A 13,796-nucleotide genomic window follows, 5' to 3' on the forward strand; every position below is an offset into this window, starting at 1 on the left:
ATGTACAACTATCATGCACCAGTAAATATATGGACCCCAGGGCCATTTTATGCCCTAGGTTATCTGAGCATGGATGCCCCGTTCAGCCCCCATCCCTTGGCCTCTCTGTGGCCTTCTCTATGGAAGGACACTGTGGTGGGAGAGCCACATTTTGGTTCTGGAAATCTCCAGAAGGATGGGAGCCCCCAAGGAAACACAATTCACTCACTGTGATAAACACGCTTTACTTAAAACCGTTTTTTATTCTGCCTCTCAGCAACACTTTTCATTGAATTTGAGGAAAAGACCAGGGACCCGAACACATACAAACAAACAACCAGATATTACAGACGGAAACGAGGATCCGATCTCCTGGAATGGCGCGTCCCTGTGTGCCGAGAACCCGTGTCCCAGCATCCTCCGGGGACCAGAGCTGGCTCATAATGGGCATGTGGGTGGGATGGCGGGTAGAAACGGGTGTCCATTCACTTTTATTTATTTATTTAGCCACGGCTCAGTATTTTAGCCAATGCCTGAGATTCACAGTCATCTAAGAATCACGACTTGTATTGGTAAAACACTTAGCATTCCCCCTGGGGAGCACACCTATTGTGATAATTAATTTTCATAACACAGTGAGGTAAGTAGGCAGGTGTTCTTATCTGCATTTTCCAGAGGAAGAAACTGGAGGCAGAGAGAACCCCAGAAACTTGCCCGACATCAGCTTGCATAGCTAGTTAGTGCCAAGGGGGGGAAAAAAAAGGCACTGGAACAGATATAGTTTGACTTTTAGTTTCTTATTCTTTCCATGAAAATTCACGGCTTTTTCTTCTGCTCTGGAAAACTCATTATCACTGTGTTTCTAATGTTCGTTTTTGATATTTGCCACATATCTATAAATATGAATGTATTTGAACAGAAATGACATAACACATCCATCTCTGCAGAGCCACAAATGGAAGGTAGTAAAGAAAATATATAACATGAAAATAAAACAATACCATTGAGTTCCATCTAGGCAGCAGACCGAACCCCAAGGGCAGCTCCTTCTTTGTTAAAAAGCACAAAGAACCATAGGGTCAGGAAGGTGTCAAGGACCCACTGGCACAAAATGGAGACTTGCTCCTGGCTGAATCAGGATTGAGAAAGAAGAGAAAAGGGGAAACATTCTCTGAGGTGCAATGTTACTTAACAGTATGTCTATCAACTGCTTGGAAACCAGCCCGGGCGCCTTCTCTCTGCAAGACACCGTTAGCGTGTTCCAACAGGCAGAATCATGGTGTCACAAAGCCAGTCCAAACTGGGCGCGGGGCACACGCCTGTCATCCCAGCGACTCGGGAGGCTGAGGCTGGAGGATCGCAAATTCAAAGCCAGCCTCAGCAACTTATGGGGCCCTCAGCGACTCAGTGAGACCCTGTCTCAAAATAAATAAATAGATAAACAAACAAAACAAAGCCAGCGCATTCCCACCTTAGGGGTTTGCGGACAGAAAAGCAATACGAGGGGGTGGCATAGCTGGGTGGCATTCAGGAAAACCAAAGAGCTTGCCTGCCACCTCTAAAAAAATGAAAGAACAAACAAACACACACACATCCAACTGCATTAGACAACTTTAACCATGCCGCAGAGGCCCCAGCATCCACCGCGCTTTCTGGAAATGTCCTACTCCCCCCCAGTTCAGACCTCCCCACCCTGTGAAGAGACGTCTGGAGATCATCTCGAGGAGGAGGCATGGACACAGAGCTGGGCTCCACTCCGAATGGGAGCCTTCTTTTCTTCTTCTTCCTCTTCTTTATCTACTAATCGGGGACAATGGCTGATGTGGCCATGCTGCTTGGGTTGCTGAATCTTGGACTTTTGCTGTTGGTTGGCCAGGGACCTGCCTCTGGAGAGTCCTGGAGGAAGGGATCTCACAGTCCAAAGTCGGGGATCCATCCCTCAGTGTCTTTGGGGAAGGGGGGTGTGCAGATGAGGACCATCCTCCACGCTGGCAGCTGCAGCAGGCTTCTCAGGAGCTGTGAGGTACAGACAGACAGTGAGACACAGACAGACAGGCAGACCCACAGCGCCGGAGCCTCGGTGGCCGGCTTCCTTGGCTTGTCGTCTGCCTTACTTAAAGGAGATTCGTCTGGGTACACAGATGCTGAGAAGGACAAGCAGGTCTGCGTGCTTTGGACCCTGAGCAGAGGATTCCTTTTGAGAAATATCTAACATTTGGAAAGCCTGTTTTATGGTCCACGTGGCACATGGAAAAAGCTGAATGACACAGATGCCACCAAATGCCTCCAGCATGTCTGAATCCCACTCTCCTTTCCAACCGAGAGTGCTGCTGCTAGAACTTCTGGGGGCCTCTACAGCCATTTTTTTCCTCTGCATTTAAATCCATAAACATGCAGTTGGAAATTATATATTCATTGTGTGTGTGTGTGTGTGTGTGTGTGTGTGTGTGTGTTTACTTAATGGGCTCATGCTGTATACAGTTGTCCCTCAGTATCCAAGGAGGGTTGGTTCCAGACTCCCAAGGATATAAAAATCCACAGATGCTCAAGTCTTTTCTAGAAAATGGAACATCCTAACATACTTTCAATCATCTGCAGGTTTCTTATACTATCTAGTACAATGTAACTGCTGCGTAAGTAGTTGTTACACTGTTTTGTTTAGGGAATAATAACAAGAAAAAAGTCTATGCATGTTCAGTACAGATGCAATTTAAAAAGTAATTTGTTTCCCCTGCTGTTGGTTGAATAGTCAGATGCAGAGCCCACAGAGATGGAGGGCTTACTGTATGCTTTTCTGCAATTTTTTTGGTTTACTTGTTAATTTATTCGCTGAACAATTACACGATGGGCATTCACTTTACATTGTGTATTCTTTTTTAAAATATATATACCTCGAATTATACTCTTACTATCTAATAATATAATTATTAATATAATATATTCACAATCTACTACTATATATATATATATATATATATATTATAATATATTAAAATATATATATATATATATATATATATATATATATATATATATATATATATATATATTAGTAGTAGGTGGACACAGTACCTTTATTTTTATGTGGTACTGAAGATCACACCCATGGCCTCATGTTCTCCCACTGAATCACAACCCCAGCTCTCACTGACCCTTTTAATACCTGACAATCACACAGTAGAGAGCGTCAGACACTGATTTATGCAATTGAATCTTTCCAGCTCCAGAAGGTAGGTACTGCTATTATCCCCATTTTATACAACAGAAAACTGAGGCACAGATGGGTTAAAAGACATGCCCAAGGACCCTGGATTGAAACTCTAGTGCTCTAGCTTCAAAGCAGGCATCCTTAAGGGCTGTGGTCTATAATTATGGGAAATGACAGAAATGAAAACATTCCTGGGTTTTTCGTCCCAGTATGGGGAACCAGGGAGTGGTAAATGCTAGGAAGAAAAGTAAAATTGGATAAAGCTAAGGTAATAGCTGAGCAAGCATCTGAGGAAGAGATGGTATGTGCTGCATGGATAAGAATAAAGAGAGTTTCAGGCTGAGGCAAGAGCAAGTGCAAAGACCCTGGGGCAGGAACATATTTGCACTGCTCCAACAGAATAATCCACTATGGCATGATGGGGAGAGTGCCATGAGATGGGACAGAGAGGCAGCAAACCGATCGTGCAGGGCCTTGTAAAGTTATAGTAGGACAGATATTTTCATGTTTAAATGCAGTGTACTATCCCATCCTGAGAATAAGCTGCTACTTACATAAACTTCCCACAAATGCACATTTATATTGTTTCAAGGTTTCCCTTATTTCAAACCAAGCTGATATGAACTCATTGCATATCTATGTTTCACAACACAGGCTGCACGTTAGAATTCCTTGGTGAGTCTAAAACCTGCTGGTGCCTGGTCCTATGATGGGAGATTCTAATAAAATTTCCCCTAGGGTGGGCTCTGGGCTTCAGAATTTTTAAAAAGCCCCCCAGGTGATTCTGCTGTGTAGCCGGGGTGCAGAATTACTGTTTCACGTGCATTTGTGTGCACCTGTATCCAGGGTGGATTTTGAGAAGTGGAATTGCTGGGTTGGCAGGCACGTGGATTTTAAAGTTTAATAAGTATCATTGTCCTTTGGAATCCAAGGAGGATTGGTTCCAGGTCCCACCCTGGCCACCCAAATCCACAGCAGCTCATGTTCTGTATATAAAATGGCAGAGTATGTGCATAGCCCTTTTGCACTTCCTAGATCCTCTCTCGACCACTCATAATCCCTAATGCAATGTAGATCCTGTGTAAATCGTTGTTATACTTTATTGGTTAGGGATCAATGACAAAAAAAATATGTACATTTTTAATATAGATGCAATTCCCCCTCCCCAAATTTGTGATTGGTAGAATCCACGGGTGTATACAGAGTGCTGACTACACATCCAACTGACTTGCCAGAGACTGTCCCATTCACTCCTCCACCAATAGTATTGTATCCATTTTTTTGCACCCTGCCAACACAGATATTATCCATCTTTTTAATTGTTTCAATCTGGCAGACAAAATCACACAGTATTTCATTATTGCTTGAATTTGTGCTTCCCCGCTGGCTAGTGAGGGGGACCATCTTTTTTCATGTTTATTCTGATTTCTTCCCCAACATCCCATAAGCTTATGTGCCCCTCATATTAAAAAAAATTCTTTCTCTGCTGGCAACTTTGGTCTGACTTATCTCTCCCTCAACTTATCTGAGCCAACAAAGTCCCTTCTGACCTGGGGAAATGGGTGATATCCTCATTTTTCATTACAGAATCACAAAAATTCTCCAAAGACACATCTGGGTAGAAACAACTCCCGGGAAACCTTGCCTTCACCCATAGTACAGGAAAGAAGATGGATTTGATTTATGTTTTTTTTTGCAAAAAGGCCACATTCTTGCTTTAGGCCTACCTTGACATACTTTCCTCCCATCTAGATAGGATGTTTTGAGGCCAGAGAACTACATTCATGTCAGTGCATTTATAAGAGAGATGCTTTCCTGGTGAAGGATGGATTAATAGCTCCTCCCTCCATGTCCCTATTAATGGGCTTAGCCCTCCCCAAAGGTCAAGTTCTTCCTTAATAGAAACCTTGGAACATAAAGGGTCCTAAGGTGAAGAGTAACATGTGAGCACTTTTAATGCATGGTTGGATGTGTACCTGGCTATTTAGATATCTCTGAGACCACTCAGAGATGTGAATTTAGTGGCTCACCTTGTATACGCATTTAGCTTATGGCAAGTCAACTATTTATGTCAATCAAAAAGAAAAAAGCACCGGGCATGGTGTGGCATAGATGGGCCTGTAATCCCAGTGACGTGGGAGGCTGAGCCATCAGGATTGCAAGTTCATAGTCAGCCTCAGCAACTTAGCGAGACTCCAAGCAACTTAGTAAGAGAGCTGTTTCCAAATAAAAACATTAAAAAGGGCTGGGGATGTGGCTCAGTGGTAAAGTGCCCTGGGTTCAATCTCTGATACTAACAAAACAAAACAAAACAAACAACAACCAAAAACACTCGGGCCCCCCCCCCCCCCCGCCTCCAACAAAAACAAAAACATTCTCGCTGCCACTCTGCTCCATGGTCAAGGGCCTGGAACATGGTTTCAGGTCTTAAGACACCTTCAAAAAGACTCAGCTCCACTGTACACTCCCAGATGACCACTGGGTCATCTGAGAGTATCATACTTATGGCTGAGAACACTGGTCTCCCTTGCACCCAAACTTTGTCATGGTCAACTGACTATGCCACTAAGGAAATCCCAGTGAATTTCAGAGGACATCAAGACAAGTGACCAGGAACATGACCACAAGGAAGGAAGAAGAGGAAACCACTACCTTCCCAGGAAAAGAACAAGAATGAAGGATTCTAGCAGGCATCTTAGGTGTCATAGTGTGAGACAATAGGACCCTATATTTGGTCCCTGATTCTGGATCCTAAGACAGAGTTCCCAATGCTCTTGTAGATCCGGGTGCTAAGAGAATCTTTTGTTCCAATATTTGCTCTTTGACTCAAGTTTCTGACACAGAGTTTCTAGAGCCCTTAGAGTTTTCTGGGCGATAGGAGCATCTTTTGTCCTAAAAAGTGACTTGGATGAGGGCTGGTTGCCAGGGGAACACAGCAGAGGGTTAGAAGTTTGGACATTCAGCCTGACCTCTTCACTTCCAACTTCCAGGGAGGGGGGAAAGGGATGAAGGGTTAATTGACCATCAAGGCCCATGATGCAATCAATCATGCCTACATAATGAAGCCTCCATACAACTCCCCAGAGACAGGTTTCTAGTAGGTCCCGCACTGCTGGACGTGTGCCTGGAGGATGCGGCTCAGAGAAGGATGGAACCTCTGTACCCCTTCCTGCATCCCGCGCCCTATGCATTTCTTCTGATGTTCATCTACATCCTTGGGATATACTTTATAATAAATGAGTAAATATGAGTAAATGTTTCCCTGAATTCTGTGAATCCTCCCAGCAAGTTAAGAGAACCTGAAGAAGGGGTTTGGGAAACTCCTGATTTATGCGGGACTGGTCCGAAGCACAGGTCATAGAGTCTGGGGCTTATGATTGGCATCTGGCTAGGGGAAGTCTCGCGAGAATGAGCATCAGCTGGTGGGATCTGACCCTAACTCCTGCAGTGCGCTGGTTTAGGATGGGCGTCGGAATTCATTAGGACTGGAAAGAGAGAGGGCCACCGTTTGTGGAAATTTCACCTGTGCCATTCATCATTTCACTCTCCCCAGCAACTCAAGGGCAGAATTTTTTTTTTCTAATATGGGGAAGACTAATTTTTATGATTCCGTTTGGACCAGAACACTTCTATCAACACAGTGTTCAAGTCAAACTTATTGAACATTTTGACTCAAGTGAGTCTCAGATCTTATGAATTGGATGACACCAAACCCTATCTTTCTTTGCCCAACTACTAGGTGGCTGGGATAGATATCCTGTAAAATTAGAATGAATGAGAACTTCTGAGGAATTTGGGAAAAGACTATCAGGATCTGAGGCTATTCCGAAAAAGCTACTCCCTGGAATCTCAACCACTTGGGGTTTCAATCTGTTCTTCAACAGGTGGGACGTTGAGGATAAAGACAAATGTTTTGAAGGGCGAGGCCTAAAAGACAGTTTACATTTTTGAATGAAACTTAGACACACATTAATGGCTTTTTATCTGATCTCCAGACTTGTTCTTTTTGATAACATGGAGGGAAAAGTATTTAAAAGGAATCTGAGGAAGTGCACACTTATCCCACTGACTAATCCCTAATTACTAGTCAGTAATCCCACTGACTCCAGACTTTTTAATTTTTTTTTCTTTCCTTCCTTCCTTCCTTCCTTCCTTCCTTCCTTCCTTCCTTCCTTCCTCTCTCTCTCTCTCTCTCTCTCTCTCTCTCTCTCTCTCTCTCTCTCTCTCTCTTTCTTTCTTTCTTTTAGATAGGGCCTCATAATTTGTCCAGGCTGGCCTCAAACTAGCTAGCCTCCTGCCTCAGCCTCTGAGTAACTGGGATTATAGGCACGAGCCACCATATCTGGGAATTGGTGTCCTTTGAAGTCAGATTTCCCCAACCCTCTGTGGAAGACCTTGCTGCCTTTAGGTTGTTCCAACAGAACCTCCTCTGGGGACATCTGCTCGGTGGTAACCCTATTCTCCTCCTTGGCATTGACTTGAAATAAATTGGGATGATGAGTTTGCTGATGTAAATGAAAACTGACCCCGGTGTTAACAGCTACCGTCGTAGGTGTGGTCTTCCTTTTGAACGTGGGAGAGGAAATTTGCTAGGACTTGGCAAAGAGGGTTCTGCTAACTACCAGTGTCTGAATCTCCAGGGTGGTGTGAAGAGATGAAAAGATGCGGATTCCTGGGATTCACGTCTTATTTTAGTGAGCTGGAATTTTTTTTTCTTTTTTTTTGGTGTGAGGGAGGTACCAGGGATTGAACTCAGGGGCCCTCGACCACTGAGCCCCATCCCCAGCCCTGTTTTGTATTTTATTTAGAGACAGGATCTCACTGAGTGGCTTAGCACCTCGCTGTTGCTGAGGCTGGCTTTGAACTCGCGATCCTCCTGCCTCAGCCTCCTGAGCTGCTGGGATGACAGGCGTGGGCCACTGCGCCTGGCTGAGCTGGAATCTTTTGAAGGTGGGTTTGGATGAGGACTTCTAAACCTTCCAGATCATTCTTCTGCAGTGTAAGGGTTGGGAACTCTTCCTTAGTGGCTATACATTGCTATTCAATTCCTCTAGTAAACTAAGGCTGGGGAATTTTTATTCCAAAGGATTATTGAGAAATTGGCTCTATTTTTTGATCTTTATAGGAAAATAGAATTGATTTCATTTTCTAAGGATTAGTTCCTTATTGTCTTTCTCCATTATTTTTTCCTTTATTTGTCTGCCTCATTCTTTTACTCCCTCTCCTTCTTACTCTTCCTGCCTCTTCTCCCTGCGTCAGTCTCTCTTTTCTGTGTGTCTGTCTCTCTCTCTTGCACACACATGACAAACACTTTAAAATTTGAGTTTCTCCATGGGATTCTAACTCTGGAAACTTTTTTTGTGTGTGTGTTCTCTTTGATAACATAGAGGGAAAAGTATTTAAAAGGAATCTGAGGTGGTGCACGCAGCCTGTAATCCCACTGACTCTGGAGGCTGAGACTGGAAGATCGCAAGTTCAAGGCCAGCCTCAGCAACTTAGTGAGATTCTGTCTCAAAATGAAAAAAACAAAACAAAACAAAACAAAACAAAACTGGAAATTTAGCTCAGTGGTAGAGCACCCTGGGTTTAATCCCCAGAACCAAAAAAGTAATCTGAATTTATAGATAGGGAAATAATTCTGTTTTTATTTAATGGGGAAATAGAGTCATAGAGAAGTTAATAACTTGCTCATATGGTCTGTGTGTTGGAACTAGGATTTGAATCTTGCTAAAACTGATCCTAAAGTCTAGGCTCTAACCATGGGGAGAAGGAATGAGAAATCACCCTCTCTCATACTTCGTATTCCTAAGTAAGCAAACTTCAATCACAAGTGTATATACATCCAGAAAGAAACATAAGAGGAATGAAGACAGTCCTTATCTAGGAAGACTTCTGTTCCCCTTACAAAACTTCTTAGACAATGTCTCATGGTAACTAATCTTTGAAAACCAAATTGTCCACCACCGATTGCCAACTAAATACAAAGTAGTTAGTACCCAGGCTGTTAACACTATGAATTTGCAGTCAACATCCAAAAATCAGAAGAGCTTATACAAAAGCCCAGATCTCTAACACCTCTTGAAACATGGGGCCTTAAGTGCTAAGTGGTAACAATTGGGGCAGAGTGGTAGCTGTTCTCTATAAACCAATCAACCACAGTCCCCACCACTCCCTATTGCCCCATGACCGGGCTGCTTCATTCACGTAAGCTCCCTGCCTGAGTCCTGCAGTCCTTGGACTTGGTGACCCTTGGCCTGTGGTCCTCACATGTTTTTGAAGTGGGAAACCCTAACCCTATCCCCTTGTACAGGGGTGCTGGCATTAGTTCTAAGGCAAGTGCTAAGTACTGCCTTCGTTTCTGTGCATACCAGAAGGGTCACATTGTTGTGGAGGTCGTGTGCAGTTGTGGTGAAGAACAGCATGAAGAACACACACTCAAGCCCTAACACACTCACATCTTGTTTCCCACTAATTAGCTATGGAAATTTACACAAATCCCTTCATCTCTGAGTCTCAGTTTCCTTCGCTGAAAAATGGGGATAATAATACCTACCTCTTTGGATTGCTGTGAGGCTTCAACAAGGATTAATCTGTGTCAGTGTTTGGAATGATGTCTGGCAAATGGCAAGGTCAATACCAGCGTGGACTGCTCACGCTCTGATCTGGGCAGTGAGTATTTCCCTAATCCTCAGGAGTTTAGCCAAGACTTAGTCTCATTCCCTGGGAACACCGTCCTTTGAGTGTGAGTCACAGACACAGAGCCTTGAGCTCTGTTTAATGGCATTTTATATCCTGGGATCCTCGTTATCCATAATGTTGGTGACAGTAGTAATAACGGGCTTCAAAAATGGTCAGCATTTTTAGTGTACGACTTAAGAAACAGACAGCAAACTCCACAAATTCTGTGGGTCAGTCTAATCAACTTTTACAATAGCTTTATGAAATGAAATTAGGCAGATGAGGAAACCGAGGTTAGGAGAAGTTAAACAAATGGCTGAAGGTGAGTCAATGCTAAGCGAGGGCCTGGGCTCAGGCTGATCTGCACCATTGATCCTGTACTCCATGATGCACGCGTGTGCACGTGCACACACACACACACACACACACACACACACACACACAGCATGTTGTGATAAAGTCAGGAGTGCCCACAACTGTTTGCCAACCGTCTTCTTCTTCATGGGCCCATATCATAAACTTTCAATCAATTAGACCCTATCGACATCCGTGCCGTCAAAGCAAGAAGCCTTGAGCTTTCTGTGTCCGTGTCCTTTTCTCCCTTTTGGGGACAGAGCCACCTATTTTTTCACTTGGGACAGTTTCTGTCTTGATGTCACCCCCTCCATCTGGCCACTGACTGCTCCTGGTTCTGGCACGTCTGATAGGAAGTTGATCCACTGTGACATCCGCTGCTCTCTTGGTTGCCAAGGTCGAGCTGGCTGATCTGGCGGGATGAAGGATGCCTACTTCCTCCCTTGCCCACCCAGATGAGCTTCTCTAGTCAACTGAGCCAAGGAATCGCCCTGCCCAGCTCAAGGGGCAAAGTGCATGGGTCAAGGGTATAGGAAGAGTTAGTTGTACCTCTCCGGCAGAAACCTAAAGAATTTCTTGGCATTCTTATCTGTATCACCAGAATTTACCCAGCTAGACAGGGATGGATGTGGACTTGTAATTTCTGTGTCTGGGTTGTCCATCATACCCCCTCGTCCTCTGTCAGAGCTCTAGTGGAAAGGGTCATTGATTCTAGCAGATGGAGCTTAGCTCAGCTAACTGAAGAAATCAGAAGAAACATGTCCCAATTAACAGCCTCCATCTCTTTATGAGATCAGGGCTCATCCCTGATACCCCAAACACACAGTGTTTCTGGTGGCCCTTAAACTAAGAATCATTGGGCTAGTTTAAGGCCACATCCCACAGGAAATCATCTTACAGATCATGTGGTAATGCAAATCAAGGAGTGCTCCTAAATACATCATGTACTCCCAGGCATTTCCCACCCTGTCACGGTTAGATGGGATTGTGTGACTGGTTTTCTTCATCTAATAGTGAGCCTAAGTGACATTTGTGACTCCCAGACTCCTGCCATGAAAAGTCCACATGAGATTCTCTGATCCTCCTCCTTCTCCCCGTCTCAGCCTGAGGATACACCCTGTTCTAGATCAGAGGACCACAGACAAGATATCTTATTTTCACATATAAAATTGTAGTGGAACACAGCCACTCGCTCATTTGCATACTGCACTTGCTCATTTGCATATTGCCCAAGGCTCCTCTTGTGTTAGGATGGCAGAATCAAATAGTTGTGTCTGAGACAGGCCTGCCAGGCCTAAAATATTTAATAACCTAGCCCTTTGTAGGTAATGCCTGTTGACCCCTTGTTCTGGAAAAACCCAGTTCTAGTGGACGAGGACCCACTCCAAGATGTGGTGAGACTCAAGAAAGAGGCTGGGATTGCCAAGGGTGAAATTTATTAGGGTTCTTGCTGACAGAAGCGTCATCCTGGATGGCAGCAAGAGAGTTGAATCCTCACAATTTGGTCAGAAAGAGGGTGTATGGGTTACACCTCAAAACTAACTCCAACCTGGCTAGAATGTATCTGGTTTATTTTAAGATCAAAGATTCAGGTGCATCCTTGGAGCCAGAATCTGGTTTTAAAGCTCCCACATACCACTCCGATGGTTTTGTCTGTTTATAGTTGCTGGGAAATTATGCAGGACAAACGACTAGCATTATTCTGGGCAATCGTGGTGGTTACAATTCAAAAAGACAGTGGTCATGACAAGCTGAATCCAGTCACCCACTTTTCTAGGTACAGTAGCTGCAGGGTGGCGGAGCTGGGTCACCCTGGGGCCCTGAATGACTGTGTGGAGGAGAGACCTCCTCCTGACAACAGGGTCTGGGGTCACATGAAGCAGATAGAAAAAGCCTTTTGTTTTTGAGTTATTTGTTACTGCGGTGGACCCTAACCCATCCTAGCAGGTGCCAGTGGGCAGTCAGGAGGAGGCGTTCCCGCGGGGAGGGATTCAGAAGGCCTACTTACTTCCTCGAGAAGTGCACGGCACAAGAGATGCCGATGATCAGAAGGCCGATGATGATGGACGCGATGGCCACCCACTTGGCATTCCTCCCCAGCCGCCTGGCTCCTTCCAAGTCTCCTTCGTTGTAGCTGTTCAGAGACTGGGGGACACAAGGGAAGAGCTGGTGACGTCACACACCCACAAGGCCTGAGGATTCGCAGGCTGTCCTGACCAAACGTCTCTAGGAGGCCTCCGTGACTCTGCTCCTCTCAGCTCTGGGCTGCGGAGCACACAGCATGGTTTGCAGGTCCTCCAGGAAAGCCTCCCCTCAACTCCAAGGTACAGTCAACCGCCCTCTCTGTATTTCCTGATTGCTTTCATCTTAGCATGTCCCAGAGACTACTAAAAGGATTGATTTTGTCCCTCCCATGGGAATATTATGACTATGTGGGCAGGAACCGTTGTCTGACTTGTTCAGCACCATATACCAGTGCCCAGAGGAACACTGGCCACGTAGAATATGCTTGGCACACATTTGTAGGATGATAGGATGAAGGGGGATGCCTGTCTTGTCCACTAGCACTAACTATGCAAACTAGGACCCATGAGCCCAATCCAGCCCTCTGCCTCTTTTTATAAAAATTGGCTTGGAACGTAGCCACATCCATCTGTTTACTATTGTCTGTGACTATTTTGATTAAATAGTTGGGACAGAGACTGTAGGGCTTGTTAGGCCTCAAATATTTGCTATTTGGTCATTTACAATAAAAGTTCACCTGTTTCTGCATGAGAAGGGCAGTCCCTGAGGTCAGGGACTTTGATGGAATGGACCACCTCTATGCCCAGGCCAAGCCTATCATTCAACCGGTACCTACAGGTAGAGCTTTCCCTATTAAAAGGTTGCACTAAGCTTTGTCTCCTTTCCCCAATGTCCTGTCTATCCCGTCCCCTCCTCCACATCTCCATAATCCAGCATGTTAAGGGTTATTGCTGGGCTCAGGGGAACTTCCTTTCTGATTCTGTTTGTGCCAAACTTGTTAAATATTTAAATATTCCCTTTGTTGCTCTTTGAGCAGTGTCTGGCATAGTGCAGGAGCTCAAGGTATCTGTATGGATTAAATACAGGTATGGACATGGCTGTTGCCCTGCAGAATGTGCGTGCCTTGAGGGCATCTTGGAATTCTCTGAGCTAGCCCGGCTCAGGCTCAGAGGAGGTGCTCAAGAATCCTTGCAGCTCAGCTAAAGACCCAGAGCTATTCATCTTTGTTACAATGAACCCTCTTTGTTCTCCCACTGCTAAGAATCACCCCAAAGTTGAGCTGCAGCTTAAAGAAGTCTGGCATATTTATTAAGAGATATGTACTGAGGGTCTCCATCAGTGGTGTGAACCATAGGTTTAACTGGGAACTTCTGTTATTGATTTGAAATCATTACTGCAGTCATGATTGTCCTCTTCCTGAATGATCAAGTGGGGGGGGGTTAGGCGTATGCGGACAATTCCAAGACAGAGAAATACCCAGGAGATTTTTTGGTTTTGGAGCCTTTCATTAATTCCTAGAGCTGAGCCACCTTAGTCACCAATAGCCTCAGAG

At 44.8% G+C, this 13,796-nt stretch overlaps 1 protein-coding gene across 1 annotated transcript in view; it reads right to left on the reverse strand.

The window, feature by feature from the left end:
• Window positions 1-239: 239 nt before the first annotated feature.
• Tmem233 (transmembrane protein 233) overlaps window positions 240-13,796 on the reverse strand; it is a 35,973-nt gene continuing 22,416 nt past the window's right edge. The window contains exons 2-3 of the mRNA XM_078030337.1: window positions 12,228-12,364; window positions 240-1,995 (exon numbers count right to left, since the gene is read on the reverse strand). Of these exons, the coding sequence (XP_077886463.1) occupies window positions 1,989-1,995; window positions 12,228-12,364 (144 nt within the window). The 3' untranslated portion in view covers window positions 240-1,988. The remainder of the gene's footprint in view (window positions 1,996-12,227; window positions 12,365-13,796) is intronic.

The sequence above is a fragment of the Ictidomys tridecemlineatus genome, chromosome 2 (genome assembly GCF_052094955.1).
Source record: "Ictidomys tridecemlineatus isolate mIctTri1 chromosome 2, mIctTri1.hap1, whole genome shotgun sequence".
Taxonomy (NCBI): domain Eukaryota; kingdom Metazoa; phylum Chordata; class Mammalia; order Rodentia; family Sciuridae; genus Ictidomys; species Ictidomys tridecemlineatus.